The 14,003-nt window shown below is 34.6% G+C and overlaps 1 protein-coding gene across 3 annotated transcripts in view; it reads right to left on the reverse strand.

Annotated features, from left to right (window-relative positions):
• LOC106463795 overlaps positions 1-13,793 on the reverse strand; it is a 50,090-nt gene extending 36,297 nt beyond the window's left edge. For 2 of the 3 annotated variants that reach the window (XM_022391394.1, XM_022391393.1), the window contains exons 1-4: positions 13,624-13,764; positions 9,773-9,900; positions 3,362-6,856; positions 1,314-1,726 (exon numbers count right to left, since the gene is read on the reverse strand). In XM_022391394.1, coding sequence (XP_022247102.1) covers positions 1,314-1,726; positions 3,362-6,856; positions 9,773-9,833 — 3,969 coding nt within the window. In that variant the 5' untranslated portion in view covers positions 9,834-9,900; positions 13,624-13,764. Of the gene's footprint in view, positions 1-1,313; positions 1,727-3,361; positions 6,857-9,772; positions 9,901-13,623 lie in introns of all 3 variants that reach the window. The other variant, XM_022391395.1, reaches the window with a different exon arrangement.
• Positions 13,794-14,003: the final 210 nt, after the last annotated feature.

Below are 14,003 nucleotides of genomic sequence, written 5' to 3' on the forward strand. Positions count from 1 at the left end.
TACACAGAATATGTCTTTCCGTATTAAACATGAAAATTGTCTTATAAGTAATGTACACAGAATATGTCGTTCCGTATTAAACATGAAAATTGTCGTATAAATAATGTACAGAGAATATGTCGTTCCGTATTAAACATGAAAATTGTTTTATAAATAATGTACAGAGAATATGTCGTTCCGTATTAAACATGAAAATTGTCGTATAAATAATGTACAGAGAATATGTCGTTCCGTATTAAACATGAAAATTGTCTTATAAGTAATGTACAGAGAATATGTCTTTCCGTATTAAACATGAAAATTGTTTTATAAATAATGTACAGAGAATATGTCGTTCCGTATTAAACATGAAAATTGTCGTATAAATAATGTACAGAGAATATGTCGTTCCGTATTAAACATGAAAATTGTTTTATAAATAATGTACACACTATATTGAACAAAAAAATTGTCGAATAAATATATATACACTGAACGCGTTTTCCCATGTTCAACTAGAAAATCGTCTAACGAAAATATACGCAGAACAAGTTTCCCTATGTTGAACAAAAACTTTGTTTTATAAATAATGTACAAAGAACGTGTCCTCTCGTATTGAACGAGAAAAAGTGTTTTAAAAATAATGTACACAGAGCGAGTCATCCCATATAGAACAAGAAAACTGTCCAATAAAAACATACACAGAACGTGTCGTCCCATATCGAACAATAAGCGACATACACAGAACGTGTCGTCCCATGTTGAACAATAAGCGACATACACAGAACGTGTCGTCCCATGTTGAACAATAAAAACTTTCTTACTAATAACGTAGGCGTAGGAGGCAGGGGGTCAAGGGGGCAATTGCCCCCAGATGCTAGCCCCAATTGTTTTTCGGGCAAAAATCACCCAAAATGTTCGGGCTAAAGTTTCGTACATATCTATAATTTTTATATTTGCAAACTGATTATGCCTTTTCAGAAGATATGTTACCCGCACGTGACATTTTCACTTGTACATTTTTAACCCTTTAGCACCGCATGGAAGTCATTGGAAACGTTTTCTTCAAGCGACTTTAAACCTTATAGTATATGATTTTAAGGTCGATTTTATATTTTCGAGCAAAACTTGCTTGCCCCTCCAGTCAAAATCAAACCCCTACGCCTATGAGTTGATTATATCTTAAACGTTAAGTGTTCACAACCACTCTTTACCGTATTTTTTTGGAGGACTAAATATGGTTTGGTATGTTCTTGTTAGGTCAGTCAATAATGTCACTACATCCGAAATCAGAACATGCGGTTTTCTATCTTACTGTTTACTTCATATCTTACGCTGTTATGGTAGACGAGAGTTTTTGACTTCCCAGCTTCTTCCCGTAGAACTTGGGCACTTCGGCGCGTGAGGATAAGGTCATACTTTCCATCCTTATCATTCATGTAGACAAAAACATCGATAGATTTCGACTTCGTCAGAATTTCTTTGTCGTTTTGGTGGATGACTGCTTCGCACTGTTCTTGAGCATTCTTGAAACAGACTTGGCCTGGTAAAATTGGTTGATTTAACGCTGAAGTTAGCATCCAAGCAATCTCTCTTCGTAATGTTTCTTTCACGATACAAAATCTTACCCATGACATCAACATGGCCAGGGAGATGTAGAAAGGAATAAAGGGCACGTGCGAGTAGACTTCCGTTTCCGATGACGGATAAATGGTTGTTTTATCCATGTCCCACATTGTTGTTGTTTCTGTTGAATAAACATGCCAACAGTTCGATAATATTTTAATAGGCTTAAAGTATTTCCAAAACTCTCTGACTGTACGTTTTAAAAATACAATAAATATTGTAAACTTAATCACTGGCTAACAGAATCTTACTCGGAACGAGATGTTTATCATATTACACATTTTTCTCATGATTAAAAAGAAAGCATGTTTAAAATGATTATATATAATAACTATTGTTCTCGGAGGACTACATTTCATTAGAGACAGAAGAAGAAACACTTTTAGCCAGCAAAACTTTGACATCATACAGAGTTTCAAAGTTGTAAGATAAGGTTTTCACTATGCTTGCCCCCCAGTGGTACAGTGGTATGATTGCGGACTTACAACGCTAGAATCCGGGTTTCGATACCCGTGATGGGCGGAGCACAGATATCCCATTGTGTTGATTTGTGCTTAACTTCAAACAAATCAATATGCTTTTTGTCATTTTCAATCAACGCATCAAGCCAACATCTAAATGAAGGTATTGAAGCATCGTGTATTCTAGATGGGAGTTAATCAGACCTTAAAATCTGAAGCTAATTTTTAATGGCTGTTTTCAGAGCTCCCAAATTTCTTGGGTTATTCCGAAAACGTATTCTCTTAGAAGAACCCCCAGTCAAAACCAGCCTGTTGGTGCAATACCTCCCGCCAGCCGAAATTAGCCTTTTGGTGCAATATCTCTATTTAATTGAACAGTTTGTGATTCTGTTTGTTTGTTTGTTTTGAATTTCGCGCAAAGCTACACGAGGGCTATCTGCGCTAGCCGTCCCTAATTTAGCAGTGTAAGACTAGAGGGAAGGCAGCTAGTCATCACCACCCACCGCCAACTCTTGGGCTATTCTTTTACCAACTAATAGTGGTGTTGACCGTCACATTATAACGCCCCCACGGCTGAAAGGGCGAGCATGTTTGGTGGGACGGGGATTCGAACCCGTGACTCGCAGATTGCGAGTTGAGCGTCCTAACCACCTGGCCATGCCGGGCCTTATGATTCTGTCTTAAAGCAAAATAAAAAGTTTAACGGGATGACGGATATGGGAGTGGGTGGGGTAGATTGTCTTGTCTTATTAGAAGGTACGTTTTCAAATACTTGTTTGTGAAAATATTGTTTAGGTATGAGTTATGATTTTTTAGCTACCTGCACTATATCCAAGCATTTTTGGAAATATTAGAGAATTACTTCTAACCAAAAACGTACAAAAAAGTACCACGACATGAAAGATAACAAATTTAAAGATATAATGAAGAAAACTTGATCTTGCAAAAAATTAAATTGCTCCAACTTTTCATCAAAACTACTTGTTAAGTAATAGTTCACGAAGTAATCGTTTGAATGATCACTTCAAAATATTGGCCTTAAAATATGAATCGTCACTGTAAAAATATAAAATGACAATGTGTAATACTTTTTATTCGTATCTCATAAGATCACTTTTATAATTCAGCTTTAAGAACTCATAGTACTGTCTTGCCAGTGGATAGTCATTCCTGCAAATCCAATGTAAGAAAATGTATCATCTTATCAAATTTGACCTGCAACCAAATATTTAGGGGAAAAAATATTCACTTTATGCAACGAGTTTAGATAGTCAAACATCTTATTTTATCCTTACCCTCAAAAACGTGAAATTTCGAACTAGACAAGGGAGTTTCTTCCACTGAAGTAGTTTCGTGGACTATTTTCTTTTCATTTCGAGTCGAGTATACTTCAAAGGTTTGTGTTGAGTGCCAAGGAATGTCCGTTCTTTTTAATGCATAGGTAGTTTGAAAAATAGTTGGTATTAGGATGCCTGTTTGTCTGTTACTCGTTTTGTATTGTTTTAAGTTTCCAGAGGAACTCGTTTCGCCATTCCTCTGCGATTGAATGTCGTCTGGTACATACAATGACGCTCTTAAAGGCACTACTTTGGAGGATTGTTTGTTCCAAATGAAGTTTGGTGTTGCATCTGTAGAAATAAAAGATTTGAGGTTAAACTTACTGGTGATCGTCAATGATCTTTCCAAGATATAACTTCTTAAATCTGGGTCTGATGATGAAGACAGTTCTAGGCTCCGTGGAGGTATTTCTCGAAAATCCCTATAGACCTTGGTTGGCTTCAGAGCAACCACTGGGCTTATGAGAAGATGGGGATTTATACCGTAATCTTCTATTTTATTTTCATTCTCATCTTCTAAAAAATATTTATTAGCTGTTTTAGAAACGAATTGTTCATTGGGAAGAAGATTCGGGATTGAATAACTATCTTCAATAGTGTCATTCGGATCGTAGGCTTTAAATGTATGGGATTCTGGAGAGTCGTTCAATTTATGCACATCAACAGGATCTACCTGTCGTGGGTCAACTAGATTTGCCTGAATGTCAGGATATGTAGGAATACTAGGCTCTTTTGAATTATCAACGAAAGTTGGAATATGGAACGCAACTGAGGTTCGAGGCTCTACTGGAAGGTTGGACTCTAATGCACTATCATACTTTATTTGAATATCGAATTGGGTTGAAATATTGGAAACTGTTACATTATCAAGCTCTGTTGGGCTATCGGGTCGTGTTGGAACATCGAAATCTGTTGGATTGTCAGGCTGTGTTGCAACATCAGGCTTTGTTGGATTGTCAAAATGTGCTACAGTATCGTGATCTATTAACTTATCAAGATCTTTTGAATCATCAAGTTGCATTACAATGCCAGAAACTGTTACATTATTAAACCCTGTTGGATTGTCAGGTTGTATTGGAACAAGGAGCCCTTTTGGATTAACAGTTTCAGGTGAAACATCAGAAGCTATTAAGTTTAAATTATCAAGCCCCATTGACACATCATGCTCTGTTGAAACATCACTTCCTCTTATAGTATTATGTTCAGTTGGAATATCAAGTTCTGTTAAATTATCAGACTCTGTTGGAAAATAAATTTTTGCTGTTGTATTCACGTGCATTGGAATATCTGGTTCTATTGCAGCATCTATTTGTGATGAAATATGTGCTGGAACATTAAGTTCTGTTGTGGTGTTTGGTTGCTTTGTGATATTAAGATATGTTTTGTTGTTGTATTGTACTGAATAATTGGGTATTATTGAAGAATCGTGCTGTATCAAAACGTTAGAGAGAATTGTAGTGTTGTGCTGTCTTGGAATGTTGGATTGTATTATAGTATTGTGCTGCATTGAAATTTTGGACCGCGATGTTGTGTTATAACCAACTAAAACATTAAAATGATTTATGGTGTTATTTTCTAGTGGAATATCTGGATGTATTGTAGAGTTATGTTGTAACAGAAAGAGACTGGAAACAGTAAGTTCATCTGTACCAAAAGATGTAAAAGTTTGGGAAGAAACATACGTATGGTTCTCCAATCCTGATAGAGATACATTAAGCTTATGGTTTTCCAATCCTGATAGAGATACATTAAGCTTATGGTTCTCCAATCCTGATAGAGATATATTAAGCTTATGGTTTTCCAATTCTGATAGAGATACATTAAGCTTATGGTTCTCCAATTCTGATAGAGAAACATTAAGCTTATGGTTCTCCAATCCTGATAGAGATATATTAAGCTTATGGTTTTCCAATTCTGATAGAGATACATTAAGTTTATGGTTCTCCAATCCTGATAGAGATACATTAAGCTTATGGTTCTCCAATCCTGATAGAGATACATTAAGCTTATGGTTCTCCAATTCTGATAGAGATACACTAATGGTTTGTTGTGTAAAAGCAGCGTTGGACCAAACGTGTAAATTATTAAAGAAATCGTTTGACGGAATAAATGAAGTCATCTGCTTAGGAAACTTAGTCTTTTCTGAGTTTACTTCTATGTTTCTTGTAGCAAATATTTCGGCAAAATGAATTGGCAGGTGATTTGAAAAAGCTAATCGCTTAGAACTTTGCTCCGGTGATAAAACATAATCTTCATCTTCGTCAGAAATTAGGCTTCTTGAATAAGTAGCTCTCCAAATGATATCGCTTGAGATTTCTACCAAATTGTCTGGGATCTGTTCTGTATGAAATATATGAGATTCCTCAGAAATAATATCGCTATTAGGACTCATTTCACTAGAATATATAGTACTGGAATAACTGAAAACAGAATCACTATGATGTGACATTAAGAAAATGTCTTTAGTGAATTCATTTATTTTCTTTGAAGAAGTAAAAAGAGTACTTTCCTCATCTATTCGAAAAGTCGGTCTTTTTTCCTCGATGTCCTCGTCTGACATACAGCTAGTCAGATGAGGTAATCTTGGGCTCAAATCTACAAAGGTCGAAGAACCAATGGAAGAAAATTGGAATGTTTCGTTTCGAAGACTAAAAGTATACAAATTCACAATATCACTTGAAGAGATCTCAACAGTTTTTAATAGACCAACATCAACAGGAGAAGGAGAAATGTTGAAAGTTACTATCGGAAGTTCGGAAATTTTAAAGCTTAAAACATTGGAAAAAACTGGAGAAACATCAGGTAAGTGAGCCAACTTCGAAGAGGGCTGGATCTCATACTTAGTTTCGGAGTTAAATCCCAGACTGTCAGAACCGCTAAATTCTATTGATCCATACAAATTATTTCTCAGAACCGGAGAACTTACTTCTTGTTTACTTCCTACAATGGTTCTTGGATTTAAAGTACTCGTTTTTTTACAAGATAAACAGATAATTGTTCTGAGAGCCCATGTGGTGGAAAGCGTAGAACTAAACCGAAAATTATCCAAATGGTTGAAGCTAGCTTGTCTTTCTACCCGTGAAAAACTGGTTTGTTCTTCATCACGATCGTTAATCAACCAACTATTTTTTATATCGGAGCTGGTACCAATACTGAACTCATGTACACCAATCACATTTGTGGTGAACCTACTCGAAGTAGGCATTTCCATTACATTCTCTACTTCAAAAGATGGGTCATCAGGGTTATACGACTGGGACAATGTCACTTGATGAGTGCTGAAAGGTAACAACGTATCTAAGAAAGAAGACTTTGGGTAAACATGGTACAAAACGGTCGAATGTGATGAAATCGGAGATGACCAAATATCGATTTTTTCATTTTCTGGATGAGAACGAACTCTCGGTACTGCAACTTCTGCTTTCCCGTCAGCCATGCAGTGTTGAAGGAAAACTGATAAAACGTAGAAATAACAATTAATTTAACGTTCACATGTATATATACGTGTAAATATATAACAGTTAATTTAACGTTCACATGTATATATATACGTGTAAATATATAACAATTAATTTAACGTTCACATGTATATATACGTGTAAATATATAACAATTAATTTAACGTTCACATGTATATATACGTGTAAATATATAACAATTAATTTAACGTTCACATGTGTATATACGTGTAAATATATAACAATTAATTCAACGTTCACATGTATACATACGTGTAAATATATAACAATTAATTTAACGTTCACATGTATATATACGTGTAGATATATAAAAATTAATTTAACGTTCACATGTATATATACGTGTAAATATATAACAATTAATCTAACGTTCACATGTATATATACGTGTAAATATATAACAATTAATTTAACGTTCACATGTATATATACGTGTAAATATATAACAATTAATTTAACGTTCACATGTATATATATACGTGTAAATATATAACAATTAGTCGAACGTTCACATGTATAAATGTACAAATATATAACAATTAGTTAAACGTTCACATGTATAAACGTGTAAATATATAAAACAATAATTTGAAAGATGTAAACTGTTCGGAAAGTAAGTTGATCGTCCATATTTTATTGCAATGGAGCTTATGTTATTTATAATTGTTTAACGCGTTCTACATTCGATTCCATGTTTCCTGCTTAGAAAACACGCTCCAGGTAATTACAGTAGTCACGAACATTTGACAGTTGCAGCTATCTCGGTGAGAGCCCGATTTTTTATGAATACAAAATGTCCATTTAGTTTTTAGAATTTAGGTGCCCCACCCACAGTGGCTCAGCAGTAAATCTAAAGGCTTGTATCGCTAATATTCAGGTTCCGATACCTGTGGTGGACACAGCACAGATAGCTCATTGTGTAGCTTTGTGTTTAACAGAAAACAAGAATTTATGTATAAATTATATATTATTATACATATATATGGATCATATTTCACTAGTTGAAATGTGGGGCGTAATTCAGTCAGCGTTGTCGTGTGTACATATAATGTATTCATTCTCCTAATAATGTTTCCGTTAAATTATCCTATTTGGTTATAACAATTTTTCAAAAGGTGCCTAGCCTGACTATAAGTAGTTTATTAATTTGTTATATCTGTTTAATTTCTAATAATTTTTAATGAAGAGATATAACATTCAGTCACGAATATTTGTTCTTGGATTTTCAGAAGTTGATTTTATTGATAAAGCAACAGAATTGAAATGATAACAGGCAACTTTTAACATCTATTTTTCAGAATATTTCCTGAATGAATATTTGGAAAAAACTTGAATTTGCAAATTGAAATCTGAAAGGAATTCCCATTACCGTTGTATCAAACTGTTAAAAAAATACCAATAAACCAACTTGGAATTTAAAGTTTTTAAGGGATTGGCCGAAACCTTTACTTTTCCAAAATATTAACATTAATAAGGTTATTTCAACAAAAATATTTTTAATATAAAAAGAAATTCATCTTTAAACTTAGTTATGAAATTCTGATTGATTTTTCAGTAAATCAGCTTTTAAATCAAAGTCATTTTATATATGTACGGAGTTAATCGAAAAAATCGAAATACTCGTGTATATGTACGGAGTTAATCGATAAAGTCGAAATACTAGTATAAATGTACGGAGTTAATCGAAAAAATCTAAATACTCGTATATGTGTACGGAGTTAATCGATAAAGTCGAAATACTCGTATAAATGAACGGAGTTAATCGAAAAAATCGAGATTCTAGTGTATATGTGTACGGAGTTAATCGATAAAGTCGAAATACTAGTATAAATGCACGGAGTTAATCGAAAAAATCTAAATACTCGTATATGTGTACGGAGTTAATCGATAAAGTCGAAATACTCGTATAAATGTACGGAGTTAATCGAAAAAATCGAGATACTAGTGTACATGTACGGAGTTAATCGAAATACTCGAATATATGTACGGAGTTAATCGATAAAATCTAAATACCTATAAGTTTGTTTTGAATATCTATGCAAAGCTACACAAGAACTACCTGGACTATCCGTTCCTAATTTTGAACTGATACGTTCAAGGGTAGGAAGCTAATCAGCAGCACCCACTGTCAACTGTTGGACTACCCTAATCGAATAGTAGGTTTTGACTATTACTCTTCTAACGTAGTCACGGCCATAAAGTGCGCAATGTAATTTCGTGGACATCTATAAAGAATTGATTGGTTAATAAGTCTGCTGTAACATCACATCGTATGTAGGGAATGGTCAAATATACCTACCTTTTAAGTAATTAGTTGGTAAACACACATTTCTTGAATGTAAGTAATAAGAAAATAAACGCTGTTGCATTACAAGATTTATCAGAAGGAAAAATGTAATTTTTCCATCATACATTCTTTCAGTATATAAATTACAATTTTACATCATGAAATCGGGAAGAGATTAATCAGTAACTGTTCTACATTATTAACTTTGATGGGATGGAAAATTAATCATAAAATAACTAGTAGAATATACTTTTGGTTTTGAAGGTAAGGTTTATTAGAGATGACTCAATAAGCCTAATTTCCCATTATAAATCAAACTTATAATTACGTCATATAAATTTAAAGTATTCTTTATGATAAAACCTTGTGAAATAATGGCTTCGATAGAAAACATATTTTGAAACGAAAAATCTTAAAGTTGATGAGAGTACCATATTTAAAGTCAATTTCTTTTACATAATACAATTTGAAATGGATAAGTAAAAAAAAAAAATCAAGGTTACATATTAAAGTCGAACATATAAGTCAATAAATTCATTTTTCGACGTAAAACTTCGTACAATTTACCTTTCGTTATTTTCAGATAAAGAAATTGTTTCTTACCCGTCCAGAAGTTGAACAACAGAGGGAGACACCAGTAATACCTTTTTTCGTGATGTGGCATATTATTTAAAAAACGCTTTTTGATTTCAGGATTAATTTATCTTCTTTGTACTTAAGGTTCAGACGACCTACATGAAAACATATTGGAAGTTATCATTTAGTTATTCAGTTTTGAAATCAATATTTTGATAAAAACGTCCGTGCTTGTCAACCCACCCAATAATGCTGAGTGATGAGTGAGCTACATACACAAAATGGTTGCCCACAGGGACGAAACAATTTTCTTGTTTTAAGTTAAGGAAATTGTTTGTAACTTTAATTTATTTTTTCCAAAAAAAAAAAGGGAAAAAATATTCAACCCTTTTATCAATATTTCAAAAAACGTAAATGACCAATGATTTTTCTTCGTTTTTAAGCAATGTATTTGTTGTGCATACGAAAAATATATATTGACTTTAAAACATATATATACATAGAGAGAGAGAGCGCGCTGGATTAAAAATAACCCATGTTAGTCAAAGATGTGACTTAAGCTAAAAGAAGAGAGCAGATAAAGTGCTGAGGGGTAATTACACTTTATGAGAACGATGCTTCAGGTCTCGAGCTGCCCTTGGAACTACTTTCTCCATCGTAGATCATGTTCTATCTGATGGACGTGATTACGCAGTATTGCTTGGCACCGCGGATTTCATTGTAACCACCTTCACTGAAGGACGACTAGATCAATTGATCAGAACACACACATCTTCAACTTACCACAGACTCTACACACAACAATCCATTGCAGCTGCATCGGGGACTTGACAGGCACGTGGTCGAATGGAATTGACGTGATACGAGTTCCTTCAATAATCTTCCCCTGAAAGCAGCTGTTGATTTTAACTTCCGACTGCTTCAAATACGTAATTATTTATTTGTTAACGGTACGAGGAGATACGCCCAACTTCATCACAATGGCTTTTTCACCAAGCTACACGACGTATCAGTTACTATGGTAGTACATGCAAGGTATTGTGTTTTCACCTAGCTACACGACGTATCAGTTACTATGGTAATACATGCGAGGTCTTGTGTTTTTCACCTAGCTACACGACGTATCAGTTACTATGGTAGTATATGCGAGGTCTTGTGTTTTCACCTAGCTACACGACGTATCAGTTACTATGGTAATACATGCGAGGTCTTGTGTTTTCACCTAGCTACACGACGTATCAGTTACTATGGTAGTATATGCGAGGTCTTGTGTTTTCACCAAGCTACACGACGTATCAGTTACTATGGTAGTACATGCGAGGTATTGTGTTTTCACCTAGCTACACGACGTATCAGTTACTATGGTAATACATGCGAGGTCTTGTGTTTTCACCAAGCTACACAATGTATCAGTTATTCCGGAGACGTATGCTATTTGTGTGTTAAGACAGCTACACTATTTAACCCATTGGGTTTCCAAATATATATTTCCATTCATTTAGTTATGTGTCAAACTGCCTGTGAGTCTATGACATTAATAACATATGAATCACAGAGAAAATGTACAAATTCACCCAATTTTTGATTAGCATTGTAACAGGCACAACCATGCTATGATTCAATATACAGACCCTGCCTTTATGGTTGGTTTGGTTTTGAATTGCACGCAAAGCTACACGAGGGCTATCTGCGCTAGCCGTCCCTAATTTAGCAGTGAAAGACTAGAGGGAAGGCATCTAGTCATGACCACCCACCGCCAACTCTTGGGCTAATCTTTTACCAACAAATAGTGGGATTGACCTTCACATTATAACACCTCCACGGCTGAAACAGGCGAGCATGTTTGGTGGAATGAGGATTCGAACCCACATATTGCGAGTCGAGCTCCCTAACCACCAGGCCATGCCGGGGCTCGCCTTTAGGAAGCGGTATAAAAACGTCTGTAATTTAAGGGTTCTCACACAGAAGACATAAGTAACAATATTGTAGTTAGTGTATTTATCCCTCACTCTTAAGGCATGTTAGGCCTTGTTTTTTCACCTACCCACACAACACCTACTTCATAGTTTTGTTTTCCCTTATTACACTACGTAAAACATGTTATAATTCTAGTTTTAAACCACTTTTATCAATCTCAAATCACCTTTTAGTCGTACTTTAGTTAAGAGCTTACTGTCAAGATATACCTCCTTTTTTTGTCTGGTGATGTTAAACTGTATATAAAAAAAGGTTAAGAATTTCGAAACATCAATTTTATCTTCAAGTAAAATATAATTTTCTCACCACTACTTTAATATGGTTTCGCGGTAAATTCTGGCTGCAATCGTGATAATGTAACCAAACTTAAGTTTGTTTGGTATAAATTTCGTCCAAAGCTACACGAGGGCTATTTGCGCTAGCCATCCTTAATTTAGAAGTGACAGACTAGAGGGAAGGCAGCTAGTCAACATCACCCATCGCCAACTCTTTTATCAACGAATAGTGGGATTATCCTGAAAGGACAAGCATGTTCGGTGACAGGGATTCGAACCCGCGACCCTCAGATTGCGAGTCACGTGTGCTGACCACCAGGCCATGCCAGACCCAAACTTTTAAGTCACGTGTTTGTAATAGTCTAGCGTCGTGAGGAATAACAGTTGAAAAATTAGTAAATGATGAAACACCGTATCTTTCAAGAGTTCAACTTGTACTGGTTGTGGTGAGATCTAACTACAAACGAGATGTAGTAATCAGACTGTATGAAACAGGGACTAAAACTTCAAAGCATCAACTTTATCTTACATCCGTACTCCATTTCAGAACAGGGTGGAATTTTTGATTATAATTATTTGCGTAGTGTGTTTATAAAATTATTTGTCTAGATTACGCTTGTATAACACAGGTTGAAACTTGTACTTTTTTGTTCAGGTAGTCGCGGCATAGATTTTGTCAACAAATGATTTACCTTACCATAATCTTAAATAACGGAACGTGTCTGTTTTACTAATCTTAAGTTTAAGAAGATCTAAAGCCTTTATTTCTGGACCAATTCTAGAATATATTTGAATTCGTTAAAGTAACAAGTCATATTGGTCACACTCACGATAAAAATACAATTTAAAAAACATCCGCAGGCGGAAATCCCACACGTACATTTGTAAAAAGTATTAAGATTGATCCATAATCCCCCTCCACACTTCTTAAAGCAAAAAAAAAACAACTGTTTTCAGTGATAATAAGTACATTATGCAACGTTAGCCTTGCTAGGAAACAGTTAAAAAATATTGCCCGAGGCCGCCATAAATAATTTATGTTTAGAGCTTCAAATGATGGCCTCTCAGATATGTTTGTTCAGCAAGAACTACGTGTTGAAGAAGAATAATGGCTGTAGGAAACGCCTCCCTCTCAGCTGACAGTGGCATCATACAGTGCCAAACACACTATAGAAAAGAACAGCGGTTGATGAACATAAAAAAAAACGGTGGAAAATTTGATTACTTTTTTTACATACACTATATCTGGGGGGCATCCAAGTAAGATTTGGGAGAATATCAAAATTCCATTACTAGAACTATTTGAGATTCTAATAGTGGTTTAAGCCACACACAGTTGATTTGGAACATTCTAAGCACGTTGAACCTGCTTTTGTAATGTTCAAACTTCGTGACAAGTATTCACTAAAACATATGTTTCTTTATTTACTCCAGCGTTATAATCGCTTTTAAGCACGTGAATCTAGATTATCTGTTTAAAATATCCAGTGTTCAATCCTTTTAGGGTAAATACTTTCTACGTACTGTATATATATATAAACAGAATTACTAACATTTGTTATTTATTCTATAAATAAACATTTTCTGGACGTTTCTTAACACCAATACAATCAAAATAGAACTTACCTTGCAGTCAATGAAAAATAGAACGATACAAACATAACGAAAAATCAGTAAACACTTAAACAACTCATGCTAAAACTACGTGATACTAGAAGATCAGAGTACTTGGCCAAATTCTTTGGATTTTTCAATCTATCAGATTGTAAACTATGTCATGGTTGGTAAATTTGAAAACATTCTAGAACATCGATCGTAACCCGATCTTTCCCCTAGATTTAACGCCCACGAGCACGTGATTATTAATCCTTTAATTTCATCATACACCAAGATTAAATTTGAAATTGTATACTTGATACGCGCCCGTATCGTCTTTAATACGACATAAGTGAAAGTGAGAGAAAGTTTTTTTTTTTTTTATATTATCCTCACCACTCCACGAGTTT

The sequence above is a fragment of the Limulus polyphemus genome, unplaced genomic scaffold (genome assembly GCF_000517525.1).
Source record: "Limulus polyphemus unplaced genomic scaffold, Limulus_polyphemus-2.1.2 Scaffold1485, whole genome shotgun sequence".
In the NCBI taxonomy this organism is placed as follows: domain Eukaryota; kingdom Metazoa; phylum Arthropoda; class Merostomata; order Xiphosura; family Limulidae; genus Limulus; species Limulus polyphemus.